At 46.5% G+C, this 15,059-nt stretch overlaps 1 protein-coding gene across 1 annotated transcript in view; it reads right to left on the bottom strand.

Annotated features, from left to right (window-relative positions):
* Window positions 1-297: 297 nt before the first annotated feature.
* Window positions 298-15,059, bottom strand: part of LMF2 (lipase maturation factor 2) — a 50,357-nt gene continuing 35,595 nt past the window's right edge. Inside the window, exons 8-14 of the mRNA XM_060776338.2 lie at window positions 14,208-14,313; window positions 10,211-10,307; window positions 9,771-9,953; window positions 7,299-7,467; window positions 5,852-5,963; window positions 4,526-4,634; window positions 298-2,533 (exon numbers count right to left, since the gene is read on the bottom strand). Coding sequence (XP_060632321.2) covers window positions 2,147-2,533; window positions 4,526-4,634; window positions 5,852-5,963; window positions 7,299-7,467; window positions 9,771-9,953; window positions 10,211-10,307; window positions 14,208-14,313 — 1,163 coding nt within the window. The 3' untranslated portion in view covers window positions 298-2,146. The remainder of the gene's footprint in view (window positions 2,534-4,525; window positions 4,635-5,851; window positions 5,964-7,298; window positions 7,468-9,770; window positions 9,954-10,210; window positions 10,308-14,207; window positions 14,314-15,059) is intronic.

Below are 15,059 nucleotides of genomic sequence, written 5' to 3'. Positions count from 1 at the left end.
TGTACTTTTTCCATAAAAAATATGTGCAGAAAAAAAAAACCCTTTACTCCCTGCTCTCAGCAAATCTGCCGGACGTTTGGGGTGGGGAAGTTTTCCTAATGGGAAGAAAAGGTTGTAGGGGGGGGGGGGGGGGGGGGCGGGGAGGCTTGAAATGGCAATTGAGGTTCTACCCCCAAAAGCGTGTCTTGGTTAAGGGCCACATGCGGATCCCGAAGACCCTAAAAGGTTAAAATTGGCTTGTTTCCCAGCCAAAAATAGGCCCCACTCAAACCGTCATATTGATACATATTGAAATGAAAAAAAAAAAAAAAACTAAGCCAAGAGTGGAATCGCAGTGTCCACTTTTGGTGGAGTCAGAGATCAAATTGCAGCCACGAGGAAGGAGGCATTTGGGGGTGGGAATGCCCCAGGGTCTGTGTCTGGCCCCCTTTCTAGGTGCCCCCTTTGTCCTATGGCCACATAGGGATCCTTGGCATGGAGGGGTCTCGGGTGGCCACCGTCCTCTAGGGAGGGGGGTCCCACTCTGGGATACCAGGTGAGGAACGGTCTGAGAGGAAAGGACAAGGGTGGAATGGGGGACGCAGTCCATTAAGTAGCCCCCCCCCCAAAGCTTTGTTTATATGAAGCAGACCCCCTCAAATTGGAATGGGGGAGAGGAGGGGAGAAAGAGGAAAGGACAAAGAATGAGAAGAAATGGGGAAGAAGGAGAGAAAGGTGAAAAAGAGAAAGCGAGGAAGGTTGGAGAAAAAGAAGAAAGGGGAGAGAAAGAAGGGAAAGGGGAAGAGGAGCAAAGGAGAAAGAGAAGGGTGGAGGGAGAAAAGTAAGGAGAGAGAAAGAAAATGGAAATGTGAAAGAGAGAAAGGGAAGAAAAAAAGAAAGGGTGAAGAAAGAAGGGGGAAAGGAGAGGGAAAGAAGGGAGAGAGAAAGAGGAGAGAAGGAAGGAAAAGAGGAAGGAGGGAGAAACAGAGAGAAAAAGAGGAAGGGTGGAGAAAGGGAAGAGAAAGGGCAGAAAAGGGAGAGAAAGGGGGAAAAGAGAAGAGAAAGAATGGAAGGATGGAGAAAGAGAAGGGAGAGAAAGAGAGAAAGCAAGGGGGAAAGAGGAAGGAGAAGGAAAAAGGAGACAAAGAAAGGAAAGGGGAAGAAGAAGAAGAGAAAGGGGGGAAGGGGAGCAAAAGAGAAGAGAAAAGGGGGAATGGGAAGGAGAGAGAAAGGTGAGGAAAAGAGGAAGGGCAAAGAAATGGGGAAAGGAGAGTGAAAGAAGGGAGAGAGAAAAAGGAGAGAAAGAAAAGAAAGGGGATAGAAGAAGGAGAAAGGGAGAAAAGGAGAGAAAAAGAGGAAGAATAGAAAAGCAACAAAGGGGGAAAGACAAAGAAGGGGAAAAGAAGAGAGAAAGGGGAGAAAAAAAAGAAGAGTGGAGAAAGAAAGGGGGAAAGGAGCAGGAAAGAAAAGAGAAAGAGGAAAGAAAGGAAGGGGGGAGGAAGGAGAGAAAGGGGGAAAGGAGGAAAAGAGAAGAGAAAGAAAAGAAAAGGGAGAGAAAGAAAGGTGGAAAATGGGAACGAGAGAGGTGAATGAGGAGAGAAAGGGGAGAAAAGAGGAAGAGAGGAGAAAGAAAGGGGGAAAGGAGCAGGAAGGAAAAGAGAGAAAGAGGAAAGAATGAAAGGAAAGGGAGAAGAGGAAGGTGAGAAAGGGAGGAAAAGAGAAGAGAAAGAAAAGAAAGGGGAGAGAAAGAAAGAAGAAAAGTGAAAGAGGAGAGAAAGGGGAAAAGGATCAGGAAAGAAAAGAGAGAAAGAGGAAAGGGGAGAGAAAAGGAAATGAGCAGAAGGGGAGAGAAAGGGGGAAAAGGAGAGAAAGTGAGGAAGGATGGAGAAAGAAAGCGGGGAAAGAGAGGCTATGAAGACCAAGAGGAAATGGGGGTGAAAGGGAAGGAAGAAGTGTGGGAGCGCAATGAATGGAGGAGAAAGAGGAATGGAGAAAGGGAGGCGGCATCAAGGAGGCTCGGAGCAAGGCCCCCACCCCCTTCCCCAAGACCAGCCACGGAACGGGAGGGGCGGCCTCCCACCCGCGATAAAAAGAGGCCCTGCTCCGAGGGGAGACGTAGTTTTGGTGGCTTGAGTTCCAGTGGAAGACGCGGATGGCGAGGCGGCGGCTACTTCTTCTTCCTGACGCTCCTCAGCCCGTCTGTGGGGGGCTCCGCTGCGGAAGGGGGACCCCGGGACTTTTCGGGGGCCAGGCCCGCCTCCCTCTTCCTCACCTGTCCGTTCTTCTCGTTGCCGGCGTGGTCCCCTCCTCCGCCGGCGTCCACGGCTGGTGGCTCTGCCCTCCGGGTGCCCTTGGGCTTCCCTGCGGCCGGGGGCACCCCTCCTCTTCCGGATAGGAACCACCCCGCCATCGCCCGCAGGACGGAAATGGTGGCCGCGGTGAGGTACAGGGACCAGATGACCGCAGGGCCGGTGTGCGGGTGGACAAAGTCCCTGGCCCACTGGAGGGCCGTCGGCAGGAAGGAAGACGAGGTGCGCTTCAGGGGTCCCTTGTCCTAAAAAGGAAGACAAGCGTGAAGAGGAACAGATAAATGTCAGAAGGCATCTGGGAAGGGCCTTCTGTACTGTGGCCTCTTGGTTGTCGCAAAAATAAGCTGCCAAAGGGATATCGTCTTTATATGGCATGGGCAAACTTGGGCCCTCCAGGTGTTTTGGACTTCAACTCGGACAATTCTTAACAGACTATGTATTGTTGAAGGCTTTCATGGCTGGAATCACTAAGTTCTTGTGGGTTTTTCCAGGTTATATGGCCATGTTCTAGAGGCATTTCTCCTGACGTTTCGCCTGCATCTATGGCAAGCATCCTCAGAGGGAGTGAGGTCTGTTGGAACTGGGAAAAAAGGGGTTTATATATCTGTGGAAAGACCAAGGTGAGACAAAGGACTTTTGTAAGTTGGGCTAGGTGTGAATCTATCAACTGACCACCTTGATTAGCATACAATGGGCTGTCTGTGCCTGGAGCAAACTCTTCTTGAAAGGTAATTAGATGTCCCTGCCTGTTTCCTCTCTGCTGTTTTTGCTGTTGCAATTTTAGAGTTTTTTAATACTGGTAGCCAGATCTTGTTCATTTTCATGGTTTCCTCCTTTCTGTTGAAATTGTCCACATGTTTGTGGATTTCAATGGCTTCTCTGTGTAGTCTGACATGGTGGTTGTTGTTGTGTTCCAGCATTTCTGTGTTCTCAAATAATATGCTGTGTCCAGGCTGGTTCATCAGGTGCTCTGCTATGGCTGACTTCTCTGGTTGAAGTAGTCTGCAGTGCCTTTCATGTTCCTTGATGCGTGTCTGGGCAATGCTGCTGCGTTTGGTGGTCCCTATGTAGACTTGTCCACAGCTGCATGATATACAATGGTAGACTCCTGCAGAGGTGAGAGGATCCCTCTTATCCTTTGCTGAACGGAGCATATGTTGGATTTTCTTGGTGGGTTTGTAGATTCTTTGTATGTTGTGTTTCCTCATCAGCTTCCCTCTGCGGTCAGTGGTTCCCTTGATGTCTGGCAGGAACGCTTTTCCTCTGGGTGGATCTTCGTTTTGACTCTCGTGGCTTCTTCTCGGTGGTCTTGCAGCTCTTCTGATGTCTGAGGTGGAGTCTCCATTGGCCTGGAGAGCCCAGTTGAGGTGGTTCAGTTCACCTTGGAGGAGGTGGGCTTCGCAGATTCTTTTTGCACGGTCTGCCAAGGCTTTAATGGGGCTTCTTTTTTGACTTGGGTGATGGTTGGAGTTTTTCTGGAGATATCTATCTGTATGTGTGGGTTTTCTGTAAACGGGTGTTTTGTTCTTAACAGACTTTTGTTCTTTCCCAAAGAATCAGGAACTCACAACCTTTGAGGATGCTTGCCATAGATGCAGGCGAAACGTCAGGACATGCCTCTAGAACATGGCCATATAGCCCGAAAAAACCTACAACAACCCAGTGATTCCGACCATGAAAGCCTTCGACAAGACATTGAATCAGGAAAGCTTTTCTTTCTCTGGGTTGTTGTAGGTTTTTTCATGTCAAGGGAAAACCTTTACCTTTACTAACTTTTTTGCAGGTGGTTAGTCCAGAGGTATTAACTCTACTATCAGATATTTGTTATTTTCTGCTAATTAGGAAATGCCAGGTAATTTCCAAATCCTGACATTATCCACCCATCCAGCCATGTAAAAGTCAGTCTGTCCATCAGTCTACGGGCCCATCTATCTGTCATTCATCCAGGTAAGTAAGGGTTTGAATATATGTATGTACACAAAATAAAAAAGCTCTATTTGTTATCTCCTGAGTCTTTGGGACTTGTTGGCTGCTAATTTCCTTCCTTGTTTTGCTCCATCCAATCTGGTCAGAGCTTTAGCACTAGAAAAGCTGCCATGTCATTTAGAGAAGCTGGAGAAGAAGTGTGGGAAGTCTGGTGGCAGATTCACTGCATCCCTGAAAGGGCTCCTGCTTCCCCTCCTCACCCACTGGCAACCCAACCCCACCCCCCTCCTTCAGGTGGGCCCCTTCCTCACCTTGAGCCCATGCTGGGCTAACAGGGCCTCCAGGTTGGGGTCCCCCAGGAAGACTGTGGGGTAGAACTCCTCAATCCGCTGCCGCCTCCACCACTGACGAGGAAGGGACCTGCGGGGAAATGCAAAAACAAAACACCCATCCTTCCACATTCTAATCACTCTTGCACAGCCCTTAATGCCACGTCAGTGTGGAAACATAGAATCATGGACTTGGAAGAGACCACATGAGCCATCTAGTCCAACCCTATTCTGCCATGCCGGAAAAGCACAATCAAAGCTCCCTTGACAGATGGACATCCAGCCTATGTTTAAAAGTTTCCAAGAATGGAGCCTCCACCAGACTCCGAGTCAGAAGAGTTCCACTTCTGAACAGGTCGTATGGTCAGGAAGTTCGTCCTAATGTCCAAGTGGAATCTCCTTTCCTGCCATTTGAACCCATGGCTCTGAATCCTCGTTTTAAGGTCAGCAGAAGACAAGCCTGCTCCCTCCTCCTTATGACACCCTTTCACATATTTATACAGGGCTCTTATGTCTCCTCTCGGCGTTCTCCTGCAGGTTAAACATGCCCAGTTCTTTAAGACGCTCCTCATAGGGATTCTTCCTCCCACCCATGTTAATCCCACAAACGAACATGACATATATATACATACATATATATATATATATATATATATATATATATATATATGTAAAGGTAAAGGTAGTCCCCTGACATTAAGTCCAGTCATGTCTGACTCTGGGGTGTGGTGCTCATCTCCATTTCTAAGCCGAAGAGCCAGCGTTGTCCGTAGACACTTCCAAGGTCATGTGGCCGGCATGACTGCATGGAGCGCCACTGCCTTCCCGCCGGAGCGGTACCTATTGATCTACTCACATTTGTATGTTTTCGAACTGCTAGGTTGGCAGAAGCTAGGGCTGACAGCGGAAGCTCACGCTGCTCCCCGGAATCGAACCTGCGACCTTTCAATCAACAAGCTCAGCAGCTCAGTGCTTTAACCCACTGCGCCACCGGGGGCTCTATATATATATGTTCAAACAAATAATATTAATAGCTATCTATCTATCTATCTATCTATCTAACTATCTATCTATCTATCTATCTATTAATATTATTTGTTCGGTTCTACTTATTTGTTTGTTTTTAATCCAATCTGCTGATGGTAATAAATGTATTTAAAAAAGGAAACTGGGCACGCCGATCCTGCAAATATGAATGTCTCTGAGCAGCTTCTCAGGCAAACAGGAAACCAACTAGGAGTGGATGGGAGGCTTGGACTCCCTCCTGAATGACTTCCCCTCAGGTCTGCTGCCCCTCCCCTTACTCACCCGTCCTCTGCGCCCTCCGTGAACCAGTACTTGTAGAGCTGGGCCCGGATGTAGGAAGGCGGGTTGGAGCTGAAGGGGTACTTGGAGCTGTCTACCTGTACCAGGTGGATCACTGCAGCGGAAGGAAGAAGGCAGCGCCATCAACACAGCATCTAAATGCCACATGGCCACCAAAAGCAGCAAACCCAGCGCTTGCATCCACCAATAACCAAGCATCACAGAGTCTATGCCTTTTGGACAGCTGTCAAGGAAGCAATACAACAGAATATACAGTTTTTCCCAGAAATATTTTTGTTGGGACTGGCAAATGAGGTCATCAATAAGCAAAAACATTGTAGGAGGCTTTCATGGCTGGAATCACTGGGCTGTTGTAAGTTTTCTGGGCTGGCCATGTTCCAGAAGCTTTTTGACCCTTGCCATGTAGCTTGGAAAACTCACAACAACCCAGAAAAAAATGCTATAACAGTTGTTTTCTGCTTTAATCAGAATTATATGAATCCACACTGCCAGATAATTTGGGATAAACAGAAAACCTGGGATCAGATCCAGAGATACAGGGCCTCAAGAGAGATATTGACAAGCTGGAATGTGTCCAGAGGAGGGCGACTCAAAGGATCAAGGGTCTGGAGAACAAGCCCTATGAGGAGTGGCTTAAGGAGCTGAGCATGTTTAGCCTGAAGAAGAGAAGGCTGAGAGGAGATATGAGAGCCATGTATAAATATGTGAGAGGAAGCCACAGGGAAGAGGAGGGAGCAAGCTTGTTTTCTGCTTCCCTGGAGACTAGGACGCAATGGAACAATGGCTTCAAACTACAAGAAAGGAGAGTCCACCTGAACATGAGGAAGAACTTCCTGACGGTGAGAGCCGTTCAGCAGTGGAACTCTCTGCCCCGGAGTGTGGTGGAGGCTCCTTCTTTGGAAGCTTTGAAACAGAGGCTGGATGGCCATCTGTCAGGGGTGATTTGAATGTAATATTCCTGCTTCTTGGCAGAATGGGGTTGGACTGGATGGCCCAGGAGGTCTCTTCCAACTCTTTGATTCTAGGCTTTTAGGGCCTGTCTGGAAGGTTCCCGAGTCTCCAGAGCTGCAGAAAACAAGCTTTCCACCTTCCCAATGGAATATCCCTTCAAATATTGGAACATGGCTCTCATGTCTCCTCTCAATCTTCTTCTATCAAAGCTAAACAGATCTAGCTCCTCAAACCACTCCTCAGAGGGATTCATAGTTGCCAGGACTTCCACCATTTTGGTCTCAGGACCTCTTCCTTCTTGTCTATCTCCTTCTTGAATTGCTTTGCCCAAAACTGGACACAGGGCTCTGACTCCAGGTGAGGAAGTCTGGCCAAAGCAGAAGAGAGTGGGCCGAGGACTTCCCTTCATCGACACTACTCTGGATACAGCATTGGCCTTTTTGGCTCTAGACTCACGTTCCGCTTGCGGACAACTCACCTTCCTCCTTTCCTTGCAGGAGCCGGTAGACGAAGCTGGTGAACCAGGGGCTGTGGGTGTGGTGTCCCAGGGCGGCAAACCACATCTGCCAGTCCAAGCGGGGCTGGTGCGGGGCCACAATGGGGGGTGGCCCACTGACGTTGCCTGGCTTGTACATGAACTCGATCTCCTGCGCAGGGAGGAAAGGTGCACTTCATACATCTTGCTGGCCACAAGAAACAACACCTTTCCAATACGGCCATAAGGCAGCCATGGGCAAACTTCAGGTGTTTTGGACTACAAGTCCCACAATTCCTAACAGCCTCAGGCCCCTTCCTTTTCCTTTTCCCTTTCCTTTCTGCTTAAGTGGCTGAGGGGGGAAAGGAAAGGGCCTGAGGCTGTTAGAAATTGCGGGACTTGAAGTCCAAAACACCTGGAGGAAGGCTGAAGTTTGCCCATGCCTGATCTGCACTGTAGACCAGGGTTTCTCAACCTGGGTGTTGGGACCCCTGGGGGGTCACAAGGGGGAGTCAGAGGGGTCGCATGACCAAAGAAAAATACTGGAGAGGTTTGGAGGGGGCGGGATTCACCTTGATTTATAGCCGTTGTAGGTACTGGGATGTATGGTTCAACTGCAATCGAAGAGCACTCTACACCCCACCATTGAATGACCTGGACCTAACCCCCATGACCAACGGAACGTACTGAAGGGATTTGATGGGAGTGACCCACCATGGTGGGAATTGTTAATTAAACCTGCATAATGAACCCCACTGATGATGCATCTAGAGCATACTTGCCCAACATGACGAATTTTAAGTATTGATAGAGTTTCAGGGGGTTAACCTGGTGTGATGTGAGTTGTAGTTCACCTGCAAGTAATGCATTTTGTAAAATAATAATAAGAATAATAATAATAATAATAAAGACTTTTTTTCTACTAACCCGGGCAATGCCAGGGTCCCAGTCAAACTAATTAGCTATAAAAATAAGGAAGCAGTTTGTGGATGATTTTAGTAAATGAAGTTTTAACTTATTCGTTTTATGATCCATACCCACAGATTTTATAAGCATCCTATATGAAGCCATGCAGACTGACTCCATATTAAGGACTTCTAGTTTGTGTTATTAGGTTTGCATGTCATTAGAGTTGTATGTTAGTGAGAGAAATTGTGTAGTGAGTTATGCAATTGTTCCAGTCTGCTTATGTTGTTGTTAGTTCAGAATCACAGAATAATGGAGTTGGAAGAGATCATCCGGGCCATCTTTTACTTTGTTCTTTTCCTGCCCTGTTAAAAATTGATTTAAAAATGAAGAAGGCCTTGCAAGGAGAGTAAAACATGCAGGAAATGTGCATCAGCTCTGCTTTGCAAAGGGACCCAATGCCTCCCCTCTGAGATGTTTGGCAGAAAAAATGAAATGCAAAGATACAGAATGGGGGATGCCTGGCTCGAGAGCAGTACATGTGAAAAAGATCTTGGAGTCCTCGTGGACAACAAGTTAAACATGAGCCAGGAAAGTGATGTGGCGGCAAAAAAAGCCAATGGGATTTTGGCCTGCATCAAGAGGAGCCTAGTGTATAGATCTAGGGAAGTGATGCTACCCCTCTATTCTGCTTTGGTTAGACCACATCTGGAATATTGTGTCCAATTCTGGGCACCACAATTCAAGAGAGATATTGACAAGCTGGAATGTGTCCAGAGGAGGGCGACTCAAATGATCAAGGGTCTGGAGAACAAGCCCTATGAGGAGTGGCTTAGGGAACTGGGCATGTTTAGCCTGAAGAAGAGAGGCTGAGAGGAGACATGATAGCCATATATAAATATGTGAGAGGAAGCCACAGGGAGGAGGAGGGAGCAAGCTTCCTTTCTGCTTCCCTGGAGACTAGGACGCAATGGAACAATGGCTTCAAACTACAAGGGAGGAGATTCCATCTGAACATGAGGAAGAACTTCCTGACTGTGAGAGCCGTTCAGCAGTGGAACTCTCTGCCCCGGAGGGAGTGTGGTGGAGGCTCCTTCTTTGGAAGCTTTTAAACAGAGGCTGGATGGCCATCTGTCAGGGGTGCTTTGAATGCAATATTCCTGCTTCTTGGCAGAAAGGGGTTGGACTGGATGATGGCCCAGGAGGTCTCTTCCAACTCTTTGATTCTATGAAGTTAGTGCCTGGGTGGAGATAGACCCAAGACCAGTCAATAAATCGTTACTATTTCATGAAAGCAACAGCATGGACATTGGTTCTGTGGGGTTCCTTGCTCAAACAGGAACGCAATCTAGCATTCCCCAAGCTGACAGAAAGTTAGGACACACTAATGCTAAAGAGACATTGAAAGCAGCTTGGGTGTGACAGCACAGCACCCCTGGTAAAATTGATTTAAAAATAGAGAAACAAAAGGAAGTCCAGGCCTTGCAAGGAGAGTAAAACATGCAGGAATTGTGCATCAGCTCTGCTTTGCAAATGGACCCAATGCCTCCCCTCTGAGATGTTCCTCACCGTCCAGGATTTCTTGTCGTAGCTGCCTTCCACCACGACCTCTGGCCGCCCTCCGACCCCTGTCATGCGCCGGAAGAGGCCGTAGGAGTTGGCCAGCTGGTACCGGTCCACGGCGCTGAAAAGCTGGTGCACGCTGGGCCAGAGCTTCCCGTTGGACTCATACTCGATGTAGGTGAAGGGCACCTGGAAGGAGAGGACATTGGGAAGGTCAGCATCTTCTGCAAAGAACCGGCAATGGCACGGTAGGGAAAAGCCTGGCTCAAATCCCCACTAAAACATTGAATAAAAGCTGTGCCAGCTATTGCTCATATCAAAACTGTGCATTGCATTTTTATTGCCTACGCATGACACCTGACATTTCTTCCTTTTGTTACCCATTTTGGGGAATTTGGCCCCGCTCTCTCAAGGACCTTTCTACTTCTCTGTGCCTGCACACTCACCAGGCTGATGGTGAACATCCCCAAAGCTGCCGTGGCAAAGATGGCCCACTGGCAGGTTGCCCACAGTTTCCAGAAGAAGCCTCGTACGCAGGCACTCCTAGAGAGAGGAAGGGAGGAAGATGTAAGGTGCACATGAAACACAATTGTCTGTTTCCAAAAGGACATCATCACTTTCCCACCATGAAACCTTACTTGTCCGAACGCATCCACCCCTACATCCCATCTCATAATATAAGATCATCTGGCCCTGCTCTCGCTCCCGTCAATTGCGCAAATGCGTTTGGCGGGGACGAGAGACAGGGCCTTCTCGGCGGTGGCCCCTCGCCTATGGAACACACTCCCAAATGAGGTAAGATCTGTTACAGTATATGATTTTGTAAGTCTTGACAAGAATCATCTCTTGCTTATATGTGTGTTGAGGAAGAACACATGGACAATGTAGCAATCAAGTTAAGGTGAATGTATATCAGGTGAAGGTTTTCTTGATGCAAGTAGTGGGTGAGATGGAGTGATCAGAGATGGGACTACTTCACAAAGATTGCTGGAAAGAAGCAGATTAATACATTGTTTTGTAAGTTTGTTTTCTCCTGCGATGGACAATGTGTTTTCAACGCTGCTGTATTTTTCTTTATAAAACTACATGTATTAACTACTCCAGAGTAAAGACATTTTTCCTTTATACTCTGTGTAATTCAATTTGGGATCTGGAGCTGGGAAGGCTGCTGTGTAATTTCAACATATAAACTAACAAACCGCAACAAGATCTGCTCCCTCCCTCCTGGCTTTCAGAAAGAAATTAAAATCATGGCTTTGGGACCAGGTCTTCGGACAGTAGATGTTTGTAGAGTTTAAAGGACATGGACTAGAATGACAATACTAATGTATTGAATATAGGAACATGGAACAACAGATTATGAGATTGGATCTTGATTCTACCTATGAGACGCTAATGAGATGTTATAGTTATGTTTAACTGATTGTTTATTATATCATTAGGCACATCTTAACACCTCTCAACAAAAGAATTTCCCAGGCTCAGCCAGGCCTTCAAATGCTAATGAAGATGGTCAGTTGAAACATTCACACCTAGCTCCAGCAGAAAAGAGCTCCTTGCCCCCACCCCAGCCATTCCACAGATATATAAACCCATTGTCCTAATTCCAACAGACCTCACTACCTCTGAGGATGCTTGCCATAGATGCAGGCAAAACGTCAGGAGAAATGCCTCTAGAACATGGCCCTATAGCCCAAAAAACCCCACAAGAATCTAGTGATTCCAGCCATGAACGCCTTCGACAATACATATTATATCATTGTTTTTAACTGTTTTTAAACTCTTTTTATGATGTTGAGCATTGAATTTTGCTATTGTTAACCGCTTCGAGTTGCTCAAGGGCTGAGAAAAGCGGTATATAAATGAAGCAAATAAATAAATAAATAAATAAAAAACCTGCCCAAGCGACATAGGATGAAACTAGGCTTTAAGGGGAATGCATTTTCCATAAAATTAACTCATTTTTCTTTTCCACCACAGAATTAGAGGCCGAGAAAAATAGAATTGAAAATGAAACTCATATTTGGTAGAGATATTTGATATCTATCGAAGAGCACAGTGCTACATTGAGCTTAAGGTAGGAAAGAGAAGAGCAAATACACAGGTAAGGTTATTTAAAAAGTAAACATTTACTTTTATTGTTGCGGACAATGCACCAGGTAAAAGGGTAGATGGGAAAAAAGTTAGATAGAAGTTGACTCTTAGGTCTGGGTATAAAAGAGCCCTGGAGACTAGGACGCAATGGAGGAATGGCTTCAAACTACAAGAGAGGAGATTCCATCTGAACATGAGGAAGAACTTCCTGACTGTGAGAGCCGTTCAGCAGTGGAACTCTCTGCCCCGGAGGGAGTGTGGTGGAGGCTCCTTCTTTGGAAGCATTTAAACAGAGGCTGGATGGCCATCTGTTGAGGATGCTTTGAATGCAATATTCCTGCTTCTTGGCAGAATGGGGTGGGACTGGATGGCCCAGGAGGTCTCTTCCAACTCTTTGATTCTACTTCATCATGATCCCTTCTCAAACCAAAGTGTCATAAAGACACACTAAATGTGTATTGTTGAAGGCTTTCATGGCCGGAATCACTGGGTTGTTGTAGGTTTTTCGGGCTGTATGGCCATGTTCTAGAAGTATTCTCTCCTGAAGTTTTGCCTGCATCTGTGGCAAGCATCCTCACAACCTCTGAGGATGCTTGCCACAGATGCAGGCAAAATGTCAGGAAAGAATGCTTCTAGAACAGCACTTCTCAACCTGGGGGTCGGGACCCCTGAGGGGGTCATGAGGGGGTGTCAGAGGGGTCACTAAAGACCATCAGTAAACACAGTATTTGTGTTGGTCATGGGGGTTCTGTGTGGGAAGTTTGGCCCAATTCTATCATTGGTGGGATTCAGAATGCTCTTTTGATTGTAGGTAAACTATAAATCCCAGCAACTACAAGTTGTAATGTGATGGTTGGGGGTCACCACAACATGAGAAACTGTATTAAGGGGTCACTGCATCAGGAAGAGTGAGAAGCACTAATCTATGCTGTAGAATCAATGGAGTTTGCCCCCACTTTGACATCACAAGAGCTGTAGTTTCACAAGGTCTTTAGCTTTCTCTGCCTAAGAGTGCAAACTACAAACTACAACTCCCACAATCTCACAGCAATCGAATAAATAAATGTGATTTCATAATAAATGTAAAAATGGCAAAGCAGCTGGCCTGGATGATCTACGGATGGAACAAATCAAGAACTTTGGCCCAAAAGCAAGGCGCTGGCTGCTGGAGCTGATGAACAACTGCACTGCATCCTGTCAGATCCCCAAAATCTGGAGGAAAGCAAGAGTCATCGCCATCTTGAAGCCAGGCTAAGACCGTAATGGTCCAAAAAGCTATAGACCAATCTCCCTTATTATATACAAATACATTTATACTAAATAAATAAACAAACAATTTATACTCAGAAAAGAATTTATTATTAAATATTAAGCATAGTGTCTAGATCTAGGGAAGTAATGCTACCCCTCTATTCTGCTTTGGTTAGACCACACCTGGAATATTGTGTCCAATTCTGGGCACCGCAATTCAAGAGAGATGTTGACAAGCTGGAATGTGTCCAGAGGAGGGCGACTAAAATGATAAAAGCCCTATGAGGAGCGGCTTAAGGAGCTGGGCATGTTTAGCCTGAAGAAGAGAAGGCTGAGGTGATATGATAGCCATGTATAAATATGTGAGAGGAAGCCACAGGGAGGAGGAGAGAGCAAGCTTATTTCCTGCTTCCCTGGAGACTAGGACGCAAGGGAACAATGGCTTCAAACTACAAGAGAAGAGATTCCATCTGAACATGAGGAAGAATTTCCTGACTGTGAGAGCCGTTCAGCAGTGGAACTCTCTGCCCCGGAGTGTGGTGGAGGCTCCTTCTTTGGAAGCTTTTAAACAGAGGCTGGATGGCCATCTGTCAGGGGTGATTTGAATGCAATATTCCTGCTTCTTGGCAGAATGGGGTTGGACTGGATGGCCCAGGAGGTCTCTTCCAACTCTTTGATTCTAGGATTCTATGATTCTAAGTATTAAGGGGTCGCGGCATTAGGAAGGTTGAGAAAAACTGTTCTAGAACCTACAACCCCCACACTAAATACTTTTGAGAAAAAGAAGGGGGAAGTGACCTTTTAATGCAGGCAAGAAGCAAAAGCACCTTGAGCAACATAGTTCTAGGAAACAGAGGTGAAAAGCAAGACATATGCACCACACATAAGGTTCCCTTGCCCCTCTCAGTTCTGTATACACAAGTGTTGTTGCTTCTTCACTTCCAACAGGTTTCCGCTTCTGATGGCTAACCACAGAATGAGACATGCAAAGCGCAAGATGCGTAGTTGAGGACAATCGTGTGCTGAGACAGAGGTCTTGTAATATTTATTTAACCCACACAAAACAAGCACCTGGGAAGCTGCTCTCTATTCACTCACCTGTATCCCGCTTGGAGGATCTCCCAAACCAGGGAGAGGAGCCCAAAGCCCACCAGGGGAAGAGTCACCATCCGCAACCACTGCATGAACTCGTGGTATGTGAAGGCTGTGGAAATAGGATCAACAAGAAAGAGCAGTGGTTTTTCTCTCCCTCTCAATATCTTTTTCTTTCCTTTTTCCTATTTTCTCTTGATATCATTGTTCCACCACTTTGCATGTATACATAAAACAATATTCTCTCTTCCCCTTCCCCTACCCCAAATAAAATATACTGTATATTTTAAAAAAAAAGAAAGAGCAGTGTTTGGATTCAATGAAAGCAAGACCGCTTCTCCTTGGCTCTTCCCCTTCTGTCAAAATAAATAAAGAGGAAGGAAGCAGACTTACAATACAAGTTGAGCATCTTTTATCTAAAAATTCAAAATATCAGGAATATTTTAAATAGTTTCATGTATGAAATGAAGTGAATGCAGAGTTTTTTGCACAGTTAAAGCTGGTGCGCCAGCTGCGCCCGTACCTTGGTAAGTTGGACTTGGCCACAGTGGTCCATGCTCTGGTTACATCCCGTATAGACTACTGCAATGCTCTCTACGTGAGGTTGCCTATGAAGACTGCCCAGAAGCTTTAATTAGTCCAACGCTTGGCAGCCAGGTTACTAACAGGTGCGGGGTACAGGGAGTGTACAACTCCCTTGCTGCGCCAGCTCCACTGGCTGCCAATTAGCTTCCGAACACAATTCAAAGTGCTGGTCTTAACCTATAAAACCCTATACGGTTCCAGCCCAGTTTACCTGTCTGAACGTATTCTCCCCTATGAACCATCAAGAGTGTTAAGATCATCTGGAGAGGCCCT

This window comes from Anolis sagrei, chromosome 5 (genome assembly GCF_037176765.1).
Source record: "Anolis sagrei isolate rAnoSag1 chromosome 5, rAnoSag1.mat, whole genome shotgun sequence".
Classification (NCBI taxonomy): Eukaryota; Metazoa; Chordata; class Lepidosauria; order Squamata; family Dactyloidae; genus Anolis; species Anolis sagrei.
This window is presented reverse-complemented; position numbering and strand designations above follow the sequence as displayed.